Source organism: Lissotriton helveticus, chromosome 3_1, assembly GCF_964261635.1.
Source record: "Lissotriton helveticus chromosome 3_1, aLisHel1.1, whole genome shotgun sequence".
Classification (NCBI taxonomy): Eukaryota; Metazoa; Chordata; class Amphibia; order Caudata; family Salamandridae; genus Lissotriton; species Lissotriton helveticus.
Genome location: NC_136061.1, coordinates 1,599,107,635 through 1,599,123,876, shown reverse-complemented (window position 1 = coordinate 1,599,123,876; position 16,242 = coordinate 1,599,107,635). Strand labels below are relative to the sequence as shown.

Here is a 16,242-nt window from a genome sequence, read left to right as displayed (position 1 = left end):
TTCCTTTCAGGTCCTTTTATTTGTGTGCACCCGTCGGTCCTTCTCGCAGCTGTCGGACCAAGACAGGGTTGGAGCCACCAAGTACTACTGATGTGAACATAATGCACATGATATCTGCACAGTAGGACTGAGATAGGAAACTGGCCCGGTCATTAAAATAAAAGTGGCCCCCATTAGAGACTTAGATATCTAAAGAAAGTAGCCTACTTATCCAAATCACTAAAATGTTTGAACTTGTAAAGACATACTGTACAGCTGTTTTGCAAGGTATGAGATACTGAATGCATTTATGCTTGCTGCAGGCAATGTTTTTTATAATATCTGGGCAATCAACATAAAAAACCGGCCCACCAGATCATGAAACATGCCAAAAAACAGCAAAAAAACTGGCTAACACACTTACCTATCAGACCAGCGTTTCTGGCACTGCCAAATTGCAGTTTAGACTAATCTGACCCAAGGTAGTTGATTGGTCACAGTACATAGTGTAAAGGTGATAATGATTTCTTTTCTCTTGTTATTGGCCATCTACAATCTTGTAACTTTCTACGATTAAGCCATCGTCCACTTGTCTCGCGAGTTTGCGTCACCCCATTGGTGTTTATTGTATAGAGGTCAGCTTTACCGTCCCTCCTGCAACGTCTCTAACTTTATGTTGGGTTCCACTGGTAGACAGTTGTGTCTGAGCACGGCCACATCTTGCATCTTCCAGCACCTCGTATTCCTCAGTACTCATTCAGCTCTCTCCACTGCTATCTTGCAATAAGTGTACCAGGCCAGGCCCTTCTGTCCTCCCAGATTAGCGTCTGTGCTTGTTAGGCAGCCTGCTTCACTTTTGGCTTTTAATAAGGCACTTGCATTTGGGTAGAGTCTTGGTTGAATTTAAGAGTGAGTTGACCGCTGAGATCCTTGTGCTATCTGTAGGTTTGGACCCTGGCAAGGTCGGTTAATTCTGGCATTCTTTCAAGATATAGAAAACGAATGCCATTTTTTTAAGTGGGTGATAATAATTGTATTTAAAAATGTACTCTGTAAAGTAAAGTTAAATGCATATCTATTTTAATTGTGTAGCCTAATCACGTACGGTATCTGAGGGTGCTGGCGCCTAAAAGCAAGTTTCCAGTTTAAATATTTATATAGCACCGGTCTCTTATAACTCAGGAGTAGCGATTGTCCACCTAAATGGGAGTCACTTTATATATTTCGGAAGGAGTGAAGGCTGGGTTGAGGAATCAAATGTAAGGATTGCAGTAAAGTCATAAAAACTATACAGTAAATAAGTAATTCACTGAGCTCTCTAACGGGCTGCCCCCTAACTTCTTCCCATGTGCTGCGAAAGATATTACTCAACTAGTTCAACAACCTTAAAAGATATCTTGTGAGATGCCAGGTGATCAGGTTCCTGCAGCGGATTGCTCTTGTTCTCGTCAGAGCATTGCTGACGTAGGTTTAGGGGATGATTGCGACATTAGCTTAGCTGTACGCAAATACACTGAAATCACAATTTGTTTGGATTATGTATTATTTTGTTTATTTGTTATTTTGCTTCTGGGTAGTGATGTTTTGTGGTGGTTGTTGTCTGGGTTGGGAAGTAGGAAACCATATTAAAGCAGGTAAGATGTTCTAGCATTAGGCACTGACCCTTCAGAAGCATTCATAAACTTAGCTAGTGGTAAACAGTGATACTTAAACTAATGTGCAGCAGTCTTACATCTGGCTAACGTTGGCCATGTATGGTGCTATATAGTTGTGTCCTCCTCTCCCGGCAGACAAGCACTCGTGCGCCAAGAACAAAGATAAGGGAAGGCATGGATAGGCAGTTCGGGCTAGACTGTTCCCAGGAGGCACAGGGTCAGACTGATTTGCATATGGCCATGTCTGAACTGGAGTGGCAGAGTGGGCTAAAGAACGGTGATGGATTAAACCCATAGCCGGCCATTCCAATATCAACATGTGCGTTGTCTCTTCCTCACCTTCCATGGTGTCTCATTACTTCCTCCCCATTTGTGGGCAGGTGAAATGTTTTCTTGTCCTCTTTCTTTTTCTCAGTTGGCCACAGAATCCCGCCAACTTACGTACACTCTTCAGGATTGGCTGCAATATTTCATGAAACAAAACAGCTCAAGTTCAAGCTTCGTATCCACTTGACGTATTTCCCCCGGCTTTTTCTTATCTTCTATTTCATATTGACTTAGATTCCTGGAACATATGTTTTCCAGCATTTCCTAACTTCACGCTCAAGGCTTTAAGTTGGGCGGGCTTGCCAGTGCTTATCAAAGGAAGCTATTTAAAATAGCTTTCCAAAGGGGTCTGAAACGGTTCCATACCAGGCCCTTTATTCATGTCCTTAACTTTACAAGCAGAAGCATGGATTGATTTCTGGACAGTGAGTGCAAAAACCCTTCAAGTGATCCAAATCAGTAATGCATTTCCTGTTTGCGGGTCATATATTTTACTTCATCTTGCATTTTCTAAGATTATTAGCTTTTTTTTAGAGGTGTTTTTTTGTAGTTCTGTTTTTCATGCAAAATAGATGTCTTGTATAGTGCATACTTTAAATTCTAGGTGTATGCGTGAGCTCCGGTGTGGATGGATGTTCATGTTGGGGCACTGTTGAGAGCTCTGAAGTCGATGCTGAAGGCAGTGCGAGTTTCTCACAGTGCCAATCAGTGAGTCTTACGGGGCCCGATTCACAAAGTTAAACTTATACTTTAGATCTCAGTTTAGACTTTAGGTCTCAATTTACCTTTGTGAATTGGGCCCACCGTGTTTCGAATACATGCTCTTCCAATCTTTGGCCTCTCTTCAGACATCACAGAGTGATGGTCACAAATAACTGACAATTATAATCACCTTTCTAAATTATATTCTTATTAATAATGAAGGAGGTGTACACAGCTGTTGAAATATTCATAAAGGCAAAGGAAAAGAAATGGTTAGAGAGAAAAAAAAGAGAGCATGGACCAGGAGGAATGACGTTAACAAGTACACGCAGAAGGGAAGAGTGATATGACTGCAAAAAGGAGATAAAATGTGAAAGATACAGATGGAAGGATTTCAGAAAGATAGATCGGGGGAGAAAAAGAGTGCAAGTAACTAACGTAGAATAAGAAGAGAAGCGATGTGCGTAAGAAAACGAGAGTGACATAGACACACACAGACCTCTATTCACCCTTCCACAGACCTTTGTACTGCGTAATTCACAGTTTCATATTTTCAAATTTGAAACATTTACATTTCAAATTATTCACAGCAGTATTGTCATAACGTTCTCATCTGATTTTAAATAAAAATCAGTACTGACAAGTGTTGGCTAAGCCAATAAGTCTGTCTTGTTTTAGGTGTATTGTTTGATGTTATGAGATATCCTTCCATGCGCAAGCAGGCTGAGCCTCTTCTAAAGGTTTTCTAGTAATATTTATTTTCAAACCTCCTTTCTCAGCGAACGTAAGGTGATGCCCACTCAAGTTACCACCACCTATAATTTGAATATTTTAATTTTAGTTATTAATTGTGTAGTGTACACCGTTTCATTGATGACTAGAGGCAAGATTTGTTCACTTAAACACATTACTTGAATCTAGGAATGGGAACCGAGAGTGTGCTGTTGAGTTTTAAACATCGAAGGCCTGCCATATGTGGGAGGTGCACTCTTGCACATAACTTGCAGGATCATGCACTGTCTGTCTGTCTAAAGATGTACATTGAAGTTGATAGTATGATCGAGGTCATTGGGGACCCATTTTTCTCAGATTTCCTATGTAGAAACCCACATTTTGTAGGCAGTTTTCACTGATTACCTACTAACACTGTGGGCAAACTATTCATTAGCTACATCGAAGCTTAGGCCCGAGAGTGATAAATGACAGGCCTATACTATCAATTGATGCTGTCGTCCTGTTTATATTTTTAAGGCACATCGTCATGGAATTTGTCAAAAGGCGGATAGAGGTATAAGGAAAAACTGTGTTGTATGCATACATGTTATTGCAAGAAATGTGTCAGGAAAAGAAATGTAGCTGCTTCCTATAAGATAGCTACAAACTCTTTACCAGTTTGCCAGATGTAGGTGTGTGGAAACAGGTGTCTGATGCTGGTCACTATCCCTGTTCCCTATTGGCTAATATGTGCTATAATCCCCAGAAAGGATAATCACTATACGGACTCAGGATCACGGGATGAAAATCCTCAAATTTTTCTGGTTCCAATGACATTTATGCCTGCTGTGAACTGGTGGATAATTTTGGGGGCTGGTGCGGGTAGGGGGTGGGAGTAAGGAAGAGAGAGGAGGCTGTGGCTTGACTGGGGAAGCATTGTCTACTTACCCCTATTGTGCTGGAGGCTGTCGGCGGGGGCTAGGATATACCTGTGCCTGCGGACCCTGTGCCTGTCCAGTCGTGGTTTTTCCTGTGTTTGGATATGAACTTAGTGAAATCAGGTCTGGTGTTTTCAGACTGGATAATTTCAGGTCCGGTACATTGGGACACTCTTAGTCTAGTATCTACCACCAGCTATATTCTCAGTGAAGCCCCAGGCTCTTGTAGCTTGTAAGGTGGGGCAAAGTAGCTTCCAAAGATCTTGAAATTGTGTCCGTATGACGCAAAAATACGACAAATTGGGCAGTTCCCGACTTAGACGTCGTGTGGCATGCTGCTTTTCTGTTGGGTTTTTCTGAGTGAATTTATTTATCTATTTACTGTTTGGCTCAATTGTTGTGCTTGGCTATTCCTTTTTGGGTATTTTCAGCAAAATTAGTCCAAGAGCTGAACTCGGATGACCAGTCTGTGCGGGAAAAGGCCTTCTGTGAAGCCGACCGAAGGATTTCCTCTCACCCAGAGACTGAATTGATTGAAGGCTGCAGGACCAAAGTGAACAAGACTTCAGTGAACACTTTGCCAAGTTCTCAGCTCAATGGCCCTCGTTCCCCAGTAAGACCTTATTTCTTATACGCGGTAACCTCCATTGAATATTTATAGAAAACCAATCTGAAGCCAATATTTCCTTATGTATATGAAATTATTAGTTCCTGTAGAACATATTATTTTAATCCATTTTGTTTCCTTTATGTCAATTATAATGTATTACTTCTCTGGGTTTCAGCAGATGGAGGAGATGAGTCAAGGTACGGAACTGAAAATGTCCATTAAAATCCAAAGAAGTCCTACCTTGTAGACCTGTGCGTGAGCAGCAGTGCAGCAGTGGTGCTATTGTGCGCCTTCTTCAGCCACAGTTACCAGTATATCCGGAAAAACAATTCTTTTTTGTTTTCTTGTCTCATTTTTGTTTCTTTATTGTTCTTTAACGTTCTTATCAGAATTCATTCAGTCAGAAAAGAGGTCAAATTGAGTCCCCCCAAAGTTGGGTTTAAGGTTTGTTGTAGGGCTAAAGATTTAGTAAATGCATTTCGCACCATTTGGTGCTTGGATGATAGAGAATCTAATAAAAAGAAATTGCTACAAGCTAAAGCTTTGCACTAAAGCAAAACAATGGGAGACATTACTTTTAATGTCTCTGCGTGGCAACAAATGAATCAAATGCATGTTTCATTACTATTTACATGTGAAGGATGGGTGTGACTTTAAGGTTAAACATTTTTTTAACATGCATAACTGTTTGCTCCGTTTTCTATTGAAAAAGGGAAATTGTGCTCTCCTCTGTTAGAGAGGTAGTAAGTGACCCTGCCATCTTGAATCCTCATGTATGGAGACTCGAACTCGGGCAGGTAATGGGTGACCGGAAATGGTGGCATGGTACTTGAAAGGTAAGAAGTAGCAGGCCTACCATGAATACTTTATCAATTGAACAGACTTAGTCCAGGATAGGGAGCTTATCACATTTATTAAGGTGGTGGGAAGCACACCTCCATTGCCACCATGGTAGCCCATGATCTTATTCATATATTATTATTTACGTTCAGACTTGGGTACATTTGCGAAGCCCCAAAAAGCAAACAGGATATTCTTTTTTCTCTGCTGTTATTTGCTGAGTTTGGATTACTGTAAGGATAACTCAGCATTTCACCCTTTTAAAGTCAGTCTAGTGAGTGTCATTAAATTTAGTAATAGTAACGCAGCACGTAGAAATGCCGAAGTGCTATATAAAATGTTAGGTAGAAACAAGTTAATCTTATTGTTTGAATATACAGTGTGTGAAACTATGTAATGACAATTAACTTTAGTAATACTGAAAAAAGAAAATAATCGCAATCATACTGTTAAATTTATCACTGAAAAATGTTGCACTAAAGAACAGTCAATGATACTACATTAGAGACAGCCACTTAAAATCAATGAATATCACTACACTTTGGGATCCACGCTCACATCCAGTACATAGTGTGAAACAAATAATGTAGGAAATTAGGTTATTATTTGAGAGGGGAGGAAACCTCACTCAAATAATAGACACAATGCTTGTCATGGTGAACCACAAAAGTCACTAAATTAGCCTTTGCTTAACCCTCTGGTAGCTTTGCACAAAAGAGTTAGACTTAACTTACAGGCAATGTGTAAAGTATGTATGCAGCACACAAACAGTAATAAAGTGAAAACACAAAACAAGAAACATCCCACACCAATGTAGAACAATATAGTACATTTTAATAAATAAAATGGTGCCAGAACAATATAAATCCATTCAGTAGAACTGGAGATATGGAATTTCAAAGAACTAAGTAAAAATAGCGCCAAAAAGCAAACAAAACGCCAACTTATGTTATCTTATCGTGCCAGACCAGGACAAAGTCACAAGTTCAGAACAATCGCGGTAGTGCCGAAGCCTGGTTTATGACAGAGTTCGGCCCCCTGCACAGCTTACCTTGGTGTAACTGGGCTGAGATGTGAGGTCCTCTCTCGCGTTGTGTTGAGCTGTGTCACACAGCATCTGCTCCAATGAAGCAGCTGATCAGGAGCTGTGAGGTGCTGCGATGCGAGGTCCTGCGTCGAGTTGTCATGCTGGGTCTGTTCCGAAGAGGCCACCAATCAGGAGCCTCAGGGTGCTACAATACAAGGTTCTGTGTCGAGTTGCATCGCGTTGCATCAGTTTTTAGAGAACCCTCAGTTCGGCAACAAAAGGGACGCTTTGATGCCAGTCAATGGTCCAGGATATGTGGCGTACTTCTCTTGGTTCTGGAACCACTCCAGCAGAGGCCAGCAGCAGGGCACAGGCAGGTCCAGTTGGTTCTGGTCAGCTGGGCATATCCAGGACAGGTCTCTGGCGCTCGTTATGTCCCTGTGCCAGCCACAGGAGGCCAGGAAGCTAGCCCTTGGGGGTCACTGTGGTGGTCGTGGGTTCAAGGAGCAGGTCCTGTCTTCCTTCCTCAGGCAGCAGGGCAGTCCTGCTAGCAGCAGTCCTTCTTCTGAGTTTTTCACATGTCCAGAAGTGATCTGAGTAGTGGTTTAGGAGATCCAATATTTATACCTGGTGCCAGCCTTTGAAGTGGTGAGACATCCTGGCTATCCCAAAATCTGGTTCTGGAAAGTTCTTCCCTTCCCCTGTCCAGGCTTCAAGAAGTCTGAGGTTACAAGAGACTAGTTTCAGATTCCTTTGTGTATACTGAAGGCAAGCACCTTTCAAATGTAAGTGGGGCTGAGAACAGATCCTCTTCAACCATCCTAGTATGATGGCCCACCCTGCCAACATATAGTGCCCTGTCCTCTCACTGTCTGAGAGGACTACACAAAGGTTAACTGCTAAGCTGTTCACAGTCATTGCAGAAGGTACAAATGGTTAGGACATGAAAATACCAACTTTCTAAAAGTGGCTTTTTCAGAATTGTGACTTAAAATCCAACTTTACCATTGAAGATTTTAAATTACAATTCATTTGAGTGTAAACATAATTTTCCTATCTACTCCCAAACCTAAGTTATCACTTATTAGGAGTAATAAGGTAACCTAACGTTATCCTATGAGAGAAGTAGGCCTTGCCACTGTGAAAGGCGACTTAAGGAGTTTTTCACTGCCAGGACATGTAAAACTTAAACCCACATGTCCTACTTTATAACTTCAGTGCGCCCTGTGAGCCTTTATAGCATACCTTATGGGTGACTTATTTCCATAAAAAATGGCAAAAGGTTTATTTTGCGAGTTCTAAATGGCAGTTTAAAACTATGCCACAGGCTGCAATGGCAGGCCTGAGACGTTTTAAAGGGGGGGGGGCAGAAAGAGTGCTGCAGGTCCACTAGTATTGTTTAACCCACAGGCCCTGGGTACATTCAGTACAATTTATTAGAGACTTGGATGTAAATTAAATGTGCCAAAAGGGTGTAGGCCTATTGTACCATGGTTTAGGGAGTGAGCACAGGCACGTTAGCACTGGTTAGCAGCAGTAAAGTGCACAGAGTTCTAAAACCAACAAACACGAATTCAGCAAATCATTAAGGGTGAAGGCAAAATGTTTGGGAGACTACCACCCAAGGGTGACCGGTCTAAGAGATACCAGGTCTCTTTTTCAGGGCATTTGAATTGCAGCAATTGTGATGAATTATTTGTGATATGTTGCGGAGAACCACTCTTAAGAGTAGTCAAGGTTAATTAAGACACAACCCTTGGATTAGGGTCCAAGGCGTTCAAGATTTTAACATTTTCCAGACTGGTTATTAAAAGATTATAGAGGACTTTCGATCCGAAGGGAGCCAGCCGCTAGAACCCACCACAGATATACTGTAATGCCGCTGGTGCATTATCTCACGCATCTCTACATGTTCTGACATCAGGCGGGGAAGTAGCACATATTTGTTGTTTAATATCACAATCGATTTCATTGTCAAATTTTTGTTGTTGCTGACCACGGTTTTAATTGGCTCTTCATTATTAGTACATCTTTCCGTTTAGCAATGTGGCTATATAAAATTAATTAACATGACAACATAACTGAAGGTGCGTAATCAGCAAGGCAGTAGCCTTAACTGAAATTTGCTTTATTGCCATTAAAGCTGCATGGATGTTCAGGCTGTAAAAAAGCAACCACTCCCCCAAGTTCTCAGTAGTCCAGCTGATAAGTTGAATATACTCTGTGTACTACTTTTTGCACGACATAAGGTTCTTTGATTGTCCTAGCTAGCACTGGAAAGCAGCGAAGTGTGTGGTAACAATGATGGCAGCACAACGCTGGGATGTAAGAGCTTACGAGATGTAAACTACTTCCCAATACAGCCATTAAACATACACAATAAATTGCAGACAAGGATTGCTTAGGGCGGGAAACTGTACAATAATAAAATGTCTGCTGTCGCCCATGACTTTATAATGGGCAGCCCATTGGCCCATGGCTCTAGGCTTAGGATAGTGTGGGTAGTAAAGGAACGATAAGGAGGAAACAAAAAAAAACAATTTACTGTCGGTCTCCAAAATGGCACCTAAGATCCTTTGGGTGAGCATGGTTCTAGACAATACTTTCCGTCCTTCTTGTCCCCGTTTACTTTTAATAAGCAGCGTTGACGCTAATGCCATTCCTCACATCATATATTCTCTTTTTATTAGATGGATTCTTGGCAGCTTTGGAACAGGACGCGCAAGAACGAGCCGAAAGGAGGAAAGAAAATGAAGTTTTAGCAAATGGTAATTGCAGAAGTTTTAAATGTCAAGGCAATTTATTTTTATCCGACATCAATACTTTACTCCTAAATTTCCTATATTTATTACGAATGTCTTTGTCCCCCCGCAGCTTATCTGCTTCCTCTGTACATTGCTGCTTTGTGCAGCAGGTGTTAAATTGATATCTGAGTGTTTAAGCTTTGTCAAACTTATTGGTCTCAGTCCGAGCTATTTTGCTCTGCGGCTTCTTGCTTTAGCCGTTTAGTGCCATACTAAAGAGATCGTTTAATATTTTGTTTGAGTCACTATTCAGAGTAAGAAATAGAAGGATGCTGCGTGGATGAGCTGAAATCTAACTAAGTGTCGAAATACAGTTGAAAATGTTGGTAGGGTCTGTTTCAAAGATCAAAAAATCGCAGAAGAACTGCAAAGATGTGCTTTGGCTAATAACTGGATGACTTTTCACCTCTTTGCTTCTGGTGGTCTTAAGGTCAAGTTTGCAGGTCTCCAATTACTAGCACCTGCTATTTGGGTGGTCCGCATTTGGTTTGTTTTCAGCCAATGTCTCGGGTTCTTGTGACAACGGCAATACTTATTTTTATTATTTAATGTTTCCCTAGAGTGGTGTCTATAACATTTAGGGGTCGATTATGATGGCGGACGGACCTGCGTCCGCAGGGGCAGCGGTGGTCCCTCCGTTGGAATTAGGATGTGACCGCCAGGGTGGCGGTCACATCCTGTATATTTAACATTGTGGCGGGTGCTGCTTTAAGCAGCACCCGCCGCAAAGTTAAAAATGCATGCTGTGCATTTGCATGCACAAAGCGGCAGGCACCGCACGGTGCCTGCCGCATTGTGCATGCAACTGCAGGGGGGTACCATATGTACCCCCCATGTGCACCCCCCACCATCCCCTTCAACCTGGGGGCCCGCAACGGGCCCCCAATGCAAGGACCGTATGCCTTTTCGCCACGGAAATGCATATCCCCCACCACATCCTAATATGGGTGGTGGTGTCTGATAGACACCGCCGCCATATTAGAGCTTTTCCACTGCGGTCGCAAGGCGACCGTGGCAGAAATGCGGCGGACGGTCTTCCCGTCCGCCACGGTCTTCCCCCCATTATAATATGGCGGGGGAAATAGGTGGCGGACGGGCAAGGATGGCGGACGGATCGCCACCGCCTGCATGGCGGTGGCGATCCGTCTGCCATCCTAATTGACTCCTTAGTTTGCTTCAACGTGCTGTGGTTTCATTTTCTGTGAGGGAATTAGAATTTTGTCCTGTCTGTTTTTTTTGCCAACCTTCTCTTTGATATTTTTTGTTTGTAAGCCAAATCCTATGTTAGGTATGACATTTCAGTTTCTGGGTGGTTCTAAAGGCACACATGGCTAGCGTCTGCCTACAGGTTTAGGGTCAAGACATTATATGACCTCAAGTACAGCATGCCAAATGATCTTCCTCCTGTTCCTGGAAGTTGAAGGCTCTCTTAATTGATGACGTGTAATTGTGTGGATTGCTGGTTTCTGGTTGACACATGGTGGGATGTCAGTTTCTACCAATATTGTGGCTCTCAACTCAGTAGGTTTAGGCAAGGATCAGAGAACATTGAAGTTGGTACTTTGCTTTCAGCAGGAGGTGGTGGAATTTTTTAGTGCTATTTATATGTGAACACACTTCCCTCCGGCTCTAGCACATTCTTGCCCCTTAATTTTGTAAAGTTTGCATCCTTTTAGGATACTTGTGTAGATGGTATTGCCGTTTACTCGATTGTGCTGCCATAGGGTCAAACAGTGCGGAGTGTTGTAGGTTAAAGCCCTTAACCACTGTGTTAACCTGAGAGCGAACAAGAGCTCAGAGTCAGTCAGTCAACAATATTTATTCGTTTTCTTTTTAGAAAAACCATAAAAGCACACACACAATCATCATCAGATAAAACATGTACCGGTTAAGATGGTTCCAAAAGTGTGTATAAAAGGCAAAATACGGAAAGCAGAGCTTTCACACTGGCAACACCAGATAAGAAGAATGACTAGGTTATACACTACTTTTCTCGTCAGCTATTAACAAAAGGTAAACAAATACCCAAAGGGGTTTACACAAGATACATCACTATAAACTACACTGTAATAAAAGACCTTCTTTATTGGTAGTGAATGTGCAAAACATATTAAAGTGAATAGTGCCCTTGACTACATGGTTATTACAACTATGTTAGCAATAACTAAAACCCCAAAAAATGGCCATAAAAGTTTTGCTGACTTTTTCCATGAGACCTTATTAGCCAAAATGTCTTAAGGAGCTGGTGTGTTAAAAATGCTCAAATTAATCGCAGCTGGATCTAAGCCTAACTGCAGATTAAAAAAACTAAGCACATTAAAGCTGTGCTACCCTTTAACATTAATAATAAAATGTAAGTGGAACACATCTGCCTGAAGTTGGCCTTTTTTAGGATCGGGATGATAAAGGACTTCCTAGGTTGTTCATAAAAACTACAAAACATCAATAAGTGAATCCTGTCCTGTGGAGACTTGCCGTCACAGGGCAACAGCCTCTGGCCTTGCTCTGCCCCCTAGTGTGGGCAAGAAGGAGATGAAAAAGATCAAACCGAAGCCTGGTCAGTAGAAAGCGATCATAAGCGCTCACAAACCCTAATAAATAAGGTTCAGTCAGCTGCGTGGTTCTAAGCATAATGAAACAACATATACTAGGCTTCTTTAACTCTCTTTTTAGGTCGAGCCTAGCATTGCAGCGCATGCGTTGCTCGCTTTGCGAGGCATGTAGTATTCAGTATAGCTTGGAAGCTTTGCTGAATCTCTGCCCACTCTCCGCCCATCTTTTTCATTGGCTTATATCCTAAATGCTCCCTTCCGATTGGTTTTAGGCTTGTTAGTCCCTCCTTATGACAAGCATGACGTCATTTGTATCCTTCCATGGCTACTGGCCCCTTTACTTTCAACACTATTTTCTTCCTGTGTCTCCTCCCCTCACCTCCCGTAGTCCATGACTTCTCGGACCACTGCCGCCCCCCACTTCCGTTCAGGCCTTTTTGCCTGCCCATAGTCCCGTTTCCAATGCAATAAGTCTAGCGGAAATGGGAGTCCCATTGCATTGAAAATGCTTGTTTAGCATACCAGTCTCTTTATCCTTTATTTAGACAGTCCATGGCTTCGCAACGCTAGTTTGGCCAATGTCTAGTATACAAAGTGTTGGGGAGTCGAGGCACATTCTTTTGTGTGTTGTCCCACTATACCCATCCTAGATCACCCTGCCCGCTCTCTCGTCCATCACTGTCAGGGGCTGCTGTAAATAGACCAGGCTCCTCTCTGTCGGTACACTACAAAGAAAATCTAGTTCTCACTTATATTCAATCATTACACGTTAAATCACGGCCCCTTCTCCCTGGCCTCCCTCGGTCTCTGGCGATTTAATACCAACTTCCTGTGGGGTGTAGACAGAAAAAGCCCCCAGCTTTGCATGCCATCTACCAGACCTCCAGGCACCAGGCACCAGGCACCAGCCACCAGGCCACACGAGTCCACGTGACCGCTCCAGCCTGCGGCGCGGAAAAAAGGATGCAGGGTCTCGGGGAGGGCGCCGAGAAGCCTCGGAGGACTGCTAGGTGAAGAGGCGCTCCTGACCTCAAGGCCTGGAGACCATCGTAAAAAGCGCCACGACGCAGAGGTAGGCACGAGATCCGTTGGTAACTATTTTGTATACTTATGGCATTGCTTTTTTTAATAGCATTCCATCGTCCTTGCATGCTGTACTCTGTCGTGGTTGAGTGGGACTTGACAGCAAGCTGTACTGTAGCGTGGTGAGGAATAACCGGCGAACATTAGGGAGGGCAGGCTGTGGTCTGGTGGCTGAATTGCTGCTTTTAGAGTCCTCAAGTTTAGGTTCTGCTCCGATTTGGTATTTGAAACGGAACACACTGCGTTATCGCACGTTCCTGCAACTTTTAAAAAGATGGTATAAGTGGGCCAGACATGGTTAAGCCACGAAATAAAATACTTTAGATGTCAGAGACAGAAAATGTTATTCTCTGCTCAGTTCACTTTGCATTTGGGTCTTTTGTTTTTTTTATTCGGGAAACAAGTCAACACGTATTATTTTGGACTCTGCAATTTTACATGTGTACTGTTAGATAAACAGAGGCAAAGTCAGTTACAATAATAAAGTTTAGATGAGATCCAGAAACAAGTGCCAACCGCTGAAGCATGTTGTTCTTTAGGGAGAAAAGGTGTCATAACCAAGTACTTTCAGTAACAGAACATTTCCGTTTCTGCTGCTGTCTTGTGACCTCTCAACCCGCTATGTAAAAAACTGTGGGGCTTATTTACAATCCCGGGTGGCGCGAGGAGCTTGTAAATAAGCCCCGGAATCTGTGCAATATTCTACCACTTGGTTCAAAAGTAGCCACGGGAGTTTAGGCGCTGCTGTGACCTCCCCAGCTCATACCTGCAGTGTCAAAACATGTATCGGGCCAGGCACTGGACACTTTTGAAGAGTTTACCCATGCAGCGGAATGGAAATATTTCTCTTGCGTTTGTAACAATAGCTCCTTTATTACCCAGCTCTTCTGGCGTCATTATCCAACGTGAAGATAAAAATCAGAATCAGCCGAGTGCTTTGCTGGAATCAAAATCCAGATACAGTGCACAGAAGCCCTATTAGCAGTGGCATCAGCCCGTTAAATTCCCTATTAGCTAGCTAGCTAGCTATTAGCGTGTAACGAGCTCAACACTTTTCTAGCAAATGCCTTCCCCCAAATACTGTTTCTGAGCACAGCGGCCCCTCCCCACACCTGTGTGGAGGCAGCAGTTGGGTTTTGTTACAAGTGGTAGCTGATAAGAACAAGCATTTGCAATGCAATAGGTCTCGCATGTACGCGAGTTTGAGCTATTGGCATTGTAAATGACAATGCCATTTATTTATGTTTTGGTTTTTAAAACCTAAATAAAAGGCATTTTCATTTACAATGCCAATAGCTCAAACTTGTGTAAATGCGAGACCTATTGTATTGCAAATTCTTGTTTCCCTAACTACTGACTGCTGTTTAAAAAGGGCTTCCTTGATCCAAACCAAGTCCTTCTTGTCTCTCGATTCCGGATTAAAGTAAAGATCTGCTCTCCCCATGCTCACAAACTAATCCTTTATGTATTTGAGCCATGGGATATAAAAGGCATGGTCAAGGGCCATATAATCCTTTTAAGATCAGTTTGTTTAATCAGGTCCCCTTGCCAAGCCAAGTTTTTAACCATAATGGGAAAGGGCGGAAGGCCAACAGATCAGTGAGACAGGGCATACCTGTGTCTTTGGTGGTACTCTGAGGAACCGCTAAAAGATTTCTCAAAAAGATGTTTTCAGAGATTTGAAGAACATCAAGGACAGTATGGCCCCAGATTTCACTGCCATCCAATACTTTAGCGATACACTTTGCCCTATAGATCTGCAATATATCCCCAACGGTCTTTTACCCAAACTAGAGGCAAAGTTAAAAATAGCCACATTTGCCTGAATAAAATCACTTTTCTTACGAGTTTTTAAAGGCCCCCAGTATCCAGCAGAATCCCCAGATAGGAAAAGACACTGGTCTTAGGGACCGGAGTAGACCTGACCTTAAAAATATAGGACTTTCTCTCCCGAGATCCCACTTGTATCACGTAGGATTTAGAGTTATTGACCATCAAGTCCTGCTCTTCTATAAATTGGGCAAAGGAGTTGAGCAACGTTTGGAGCCCCCGCTCAGTTCTGGCAATCAAAACAGCATCATCTGCATACAAAAGGACAGGAAGGACGCGCCGTCCCACCTGAGGGTAATCCACCTTATCCTCCAGTAATAACTTCTCTAGATTGTTTATATATAAATTAAACAGAAAAGGGGCCAAGATGCAGCCCTGGTGGACCCCTCTCTGTACAGAGAACTTTTGCGTTACCGTATAATCGTAGGTGTATCTGACCTCCGCCTTAGTGTCTCGATGGAGATCTTGTAAAAAAAGGGCAATATCCCTATCTACCACCCCAATGGATAACAAAGTCTGCCACATCTTGCTTCTATTAACAAGATTGAACACAGATGATAGATTCATGAAGGCCAAGTAAATGGTACCAGGACGGGCAACTATATACTTATTAAGCATCATGAACAGGTTCAGGCATTGGCCCACGGTTGATCGATCAGGACAAAAACCATACTTCTGTCAAGATGTTATTGTCATCCGCCTAGCTATAAAACCTGTCCAGTAAGATACCTCTGACCACTTTCACCACTGAATCCTACAGGGAGTTTGTCCTATAACAATGTCTCTATTCCCTTTTTAAAAAGGGGAACGATGGTGGAGGTGGCCCAGGAACCTGGGGCGCCAACTCTAACAGCCACATTGATCATTCAGGTGAGGGCAGGGGCCTACAGCTCCAGATTGGAGATGTAAAGGTCAGGAGGAATTCCATCTGGTCCTGGGGCCTTATTTAGAGACCACCCACCTATGCCCTTCCTACTGTCCGGCCCGCTCTCTGCGGTCGGAATCTTTGTTCATGGCCGTGGTGCCCCACGTGAGGAAGGCTCGCATCGGGGGTCGTTCCTTTAGCCTTAAGGCTCCCCAGTTGTGGAACTCGTTGCCCCTGGCTTTACGTAGCATTCCTAGTTTGCTCCTGTTTAGGAAAAACCTGAAGACCTGGCTTTTTAATCTTTAGGTTGTTTTCT

The 16,242-nt window shown here is 42.9% G+C and overlaps 1 protein-coding gene across 3 annotated transcripts in view; it reads left to right on the top strand.

Moving 5' to 3' along the window:
• Positions 1 to 16,242, top strand: part of TTC12 (tetratricopeptide repeat domain 12) — a 317,573-nt gene that overhangs the window by 36,004 nt on the left and 265,327 nt on the right. For all 3 annotated transcript variants that reach the window (XM_078682360.1, XM_078682358.1, XM_078682359.1), the window contains exons 4-6: positions 4,747 to 4,928; positions 5,101 to 5,122; positions 9,483 to 9,560. In XM_078682360.1, the coding sequence (XP_078538486.1) occupies positions 4,747 to 4,928; positions 5,101 to 5,122; positions 9,483 to 9,560 (282 nt within the window). The remainder of the gene's footprint in view (positions 1 to 4,746; positions 4,929 to 5,100; positions 5,123 to 9,482; positions 9,561 to 16,242) is intronic.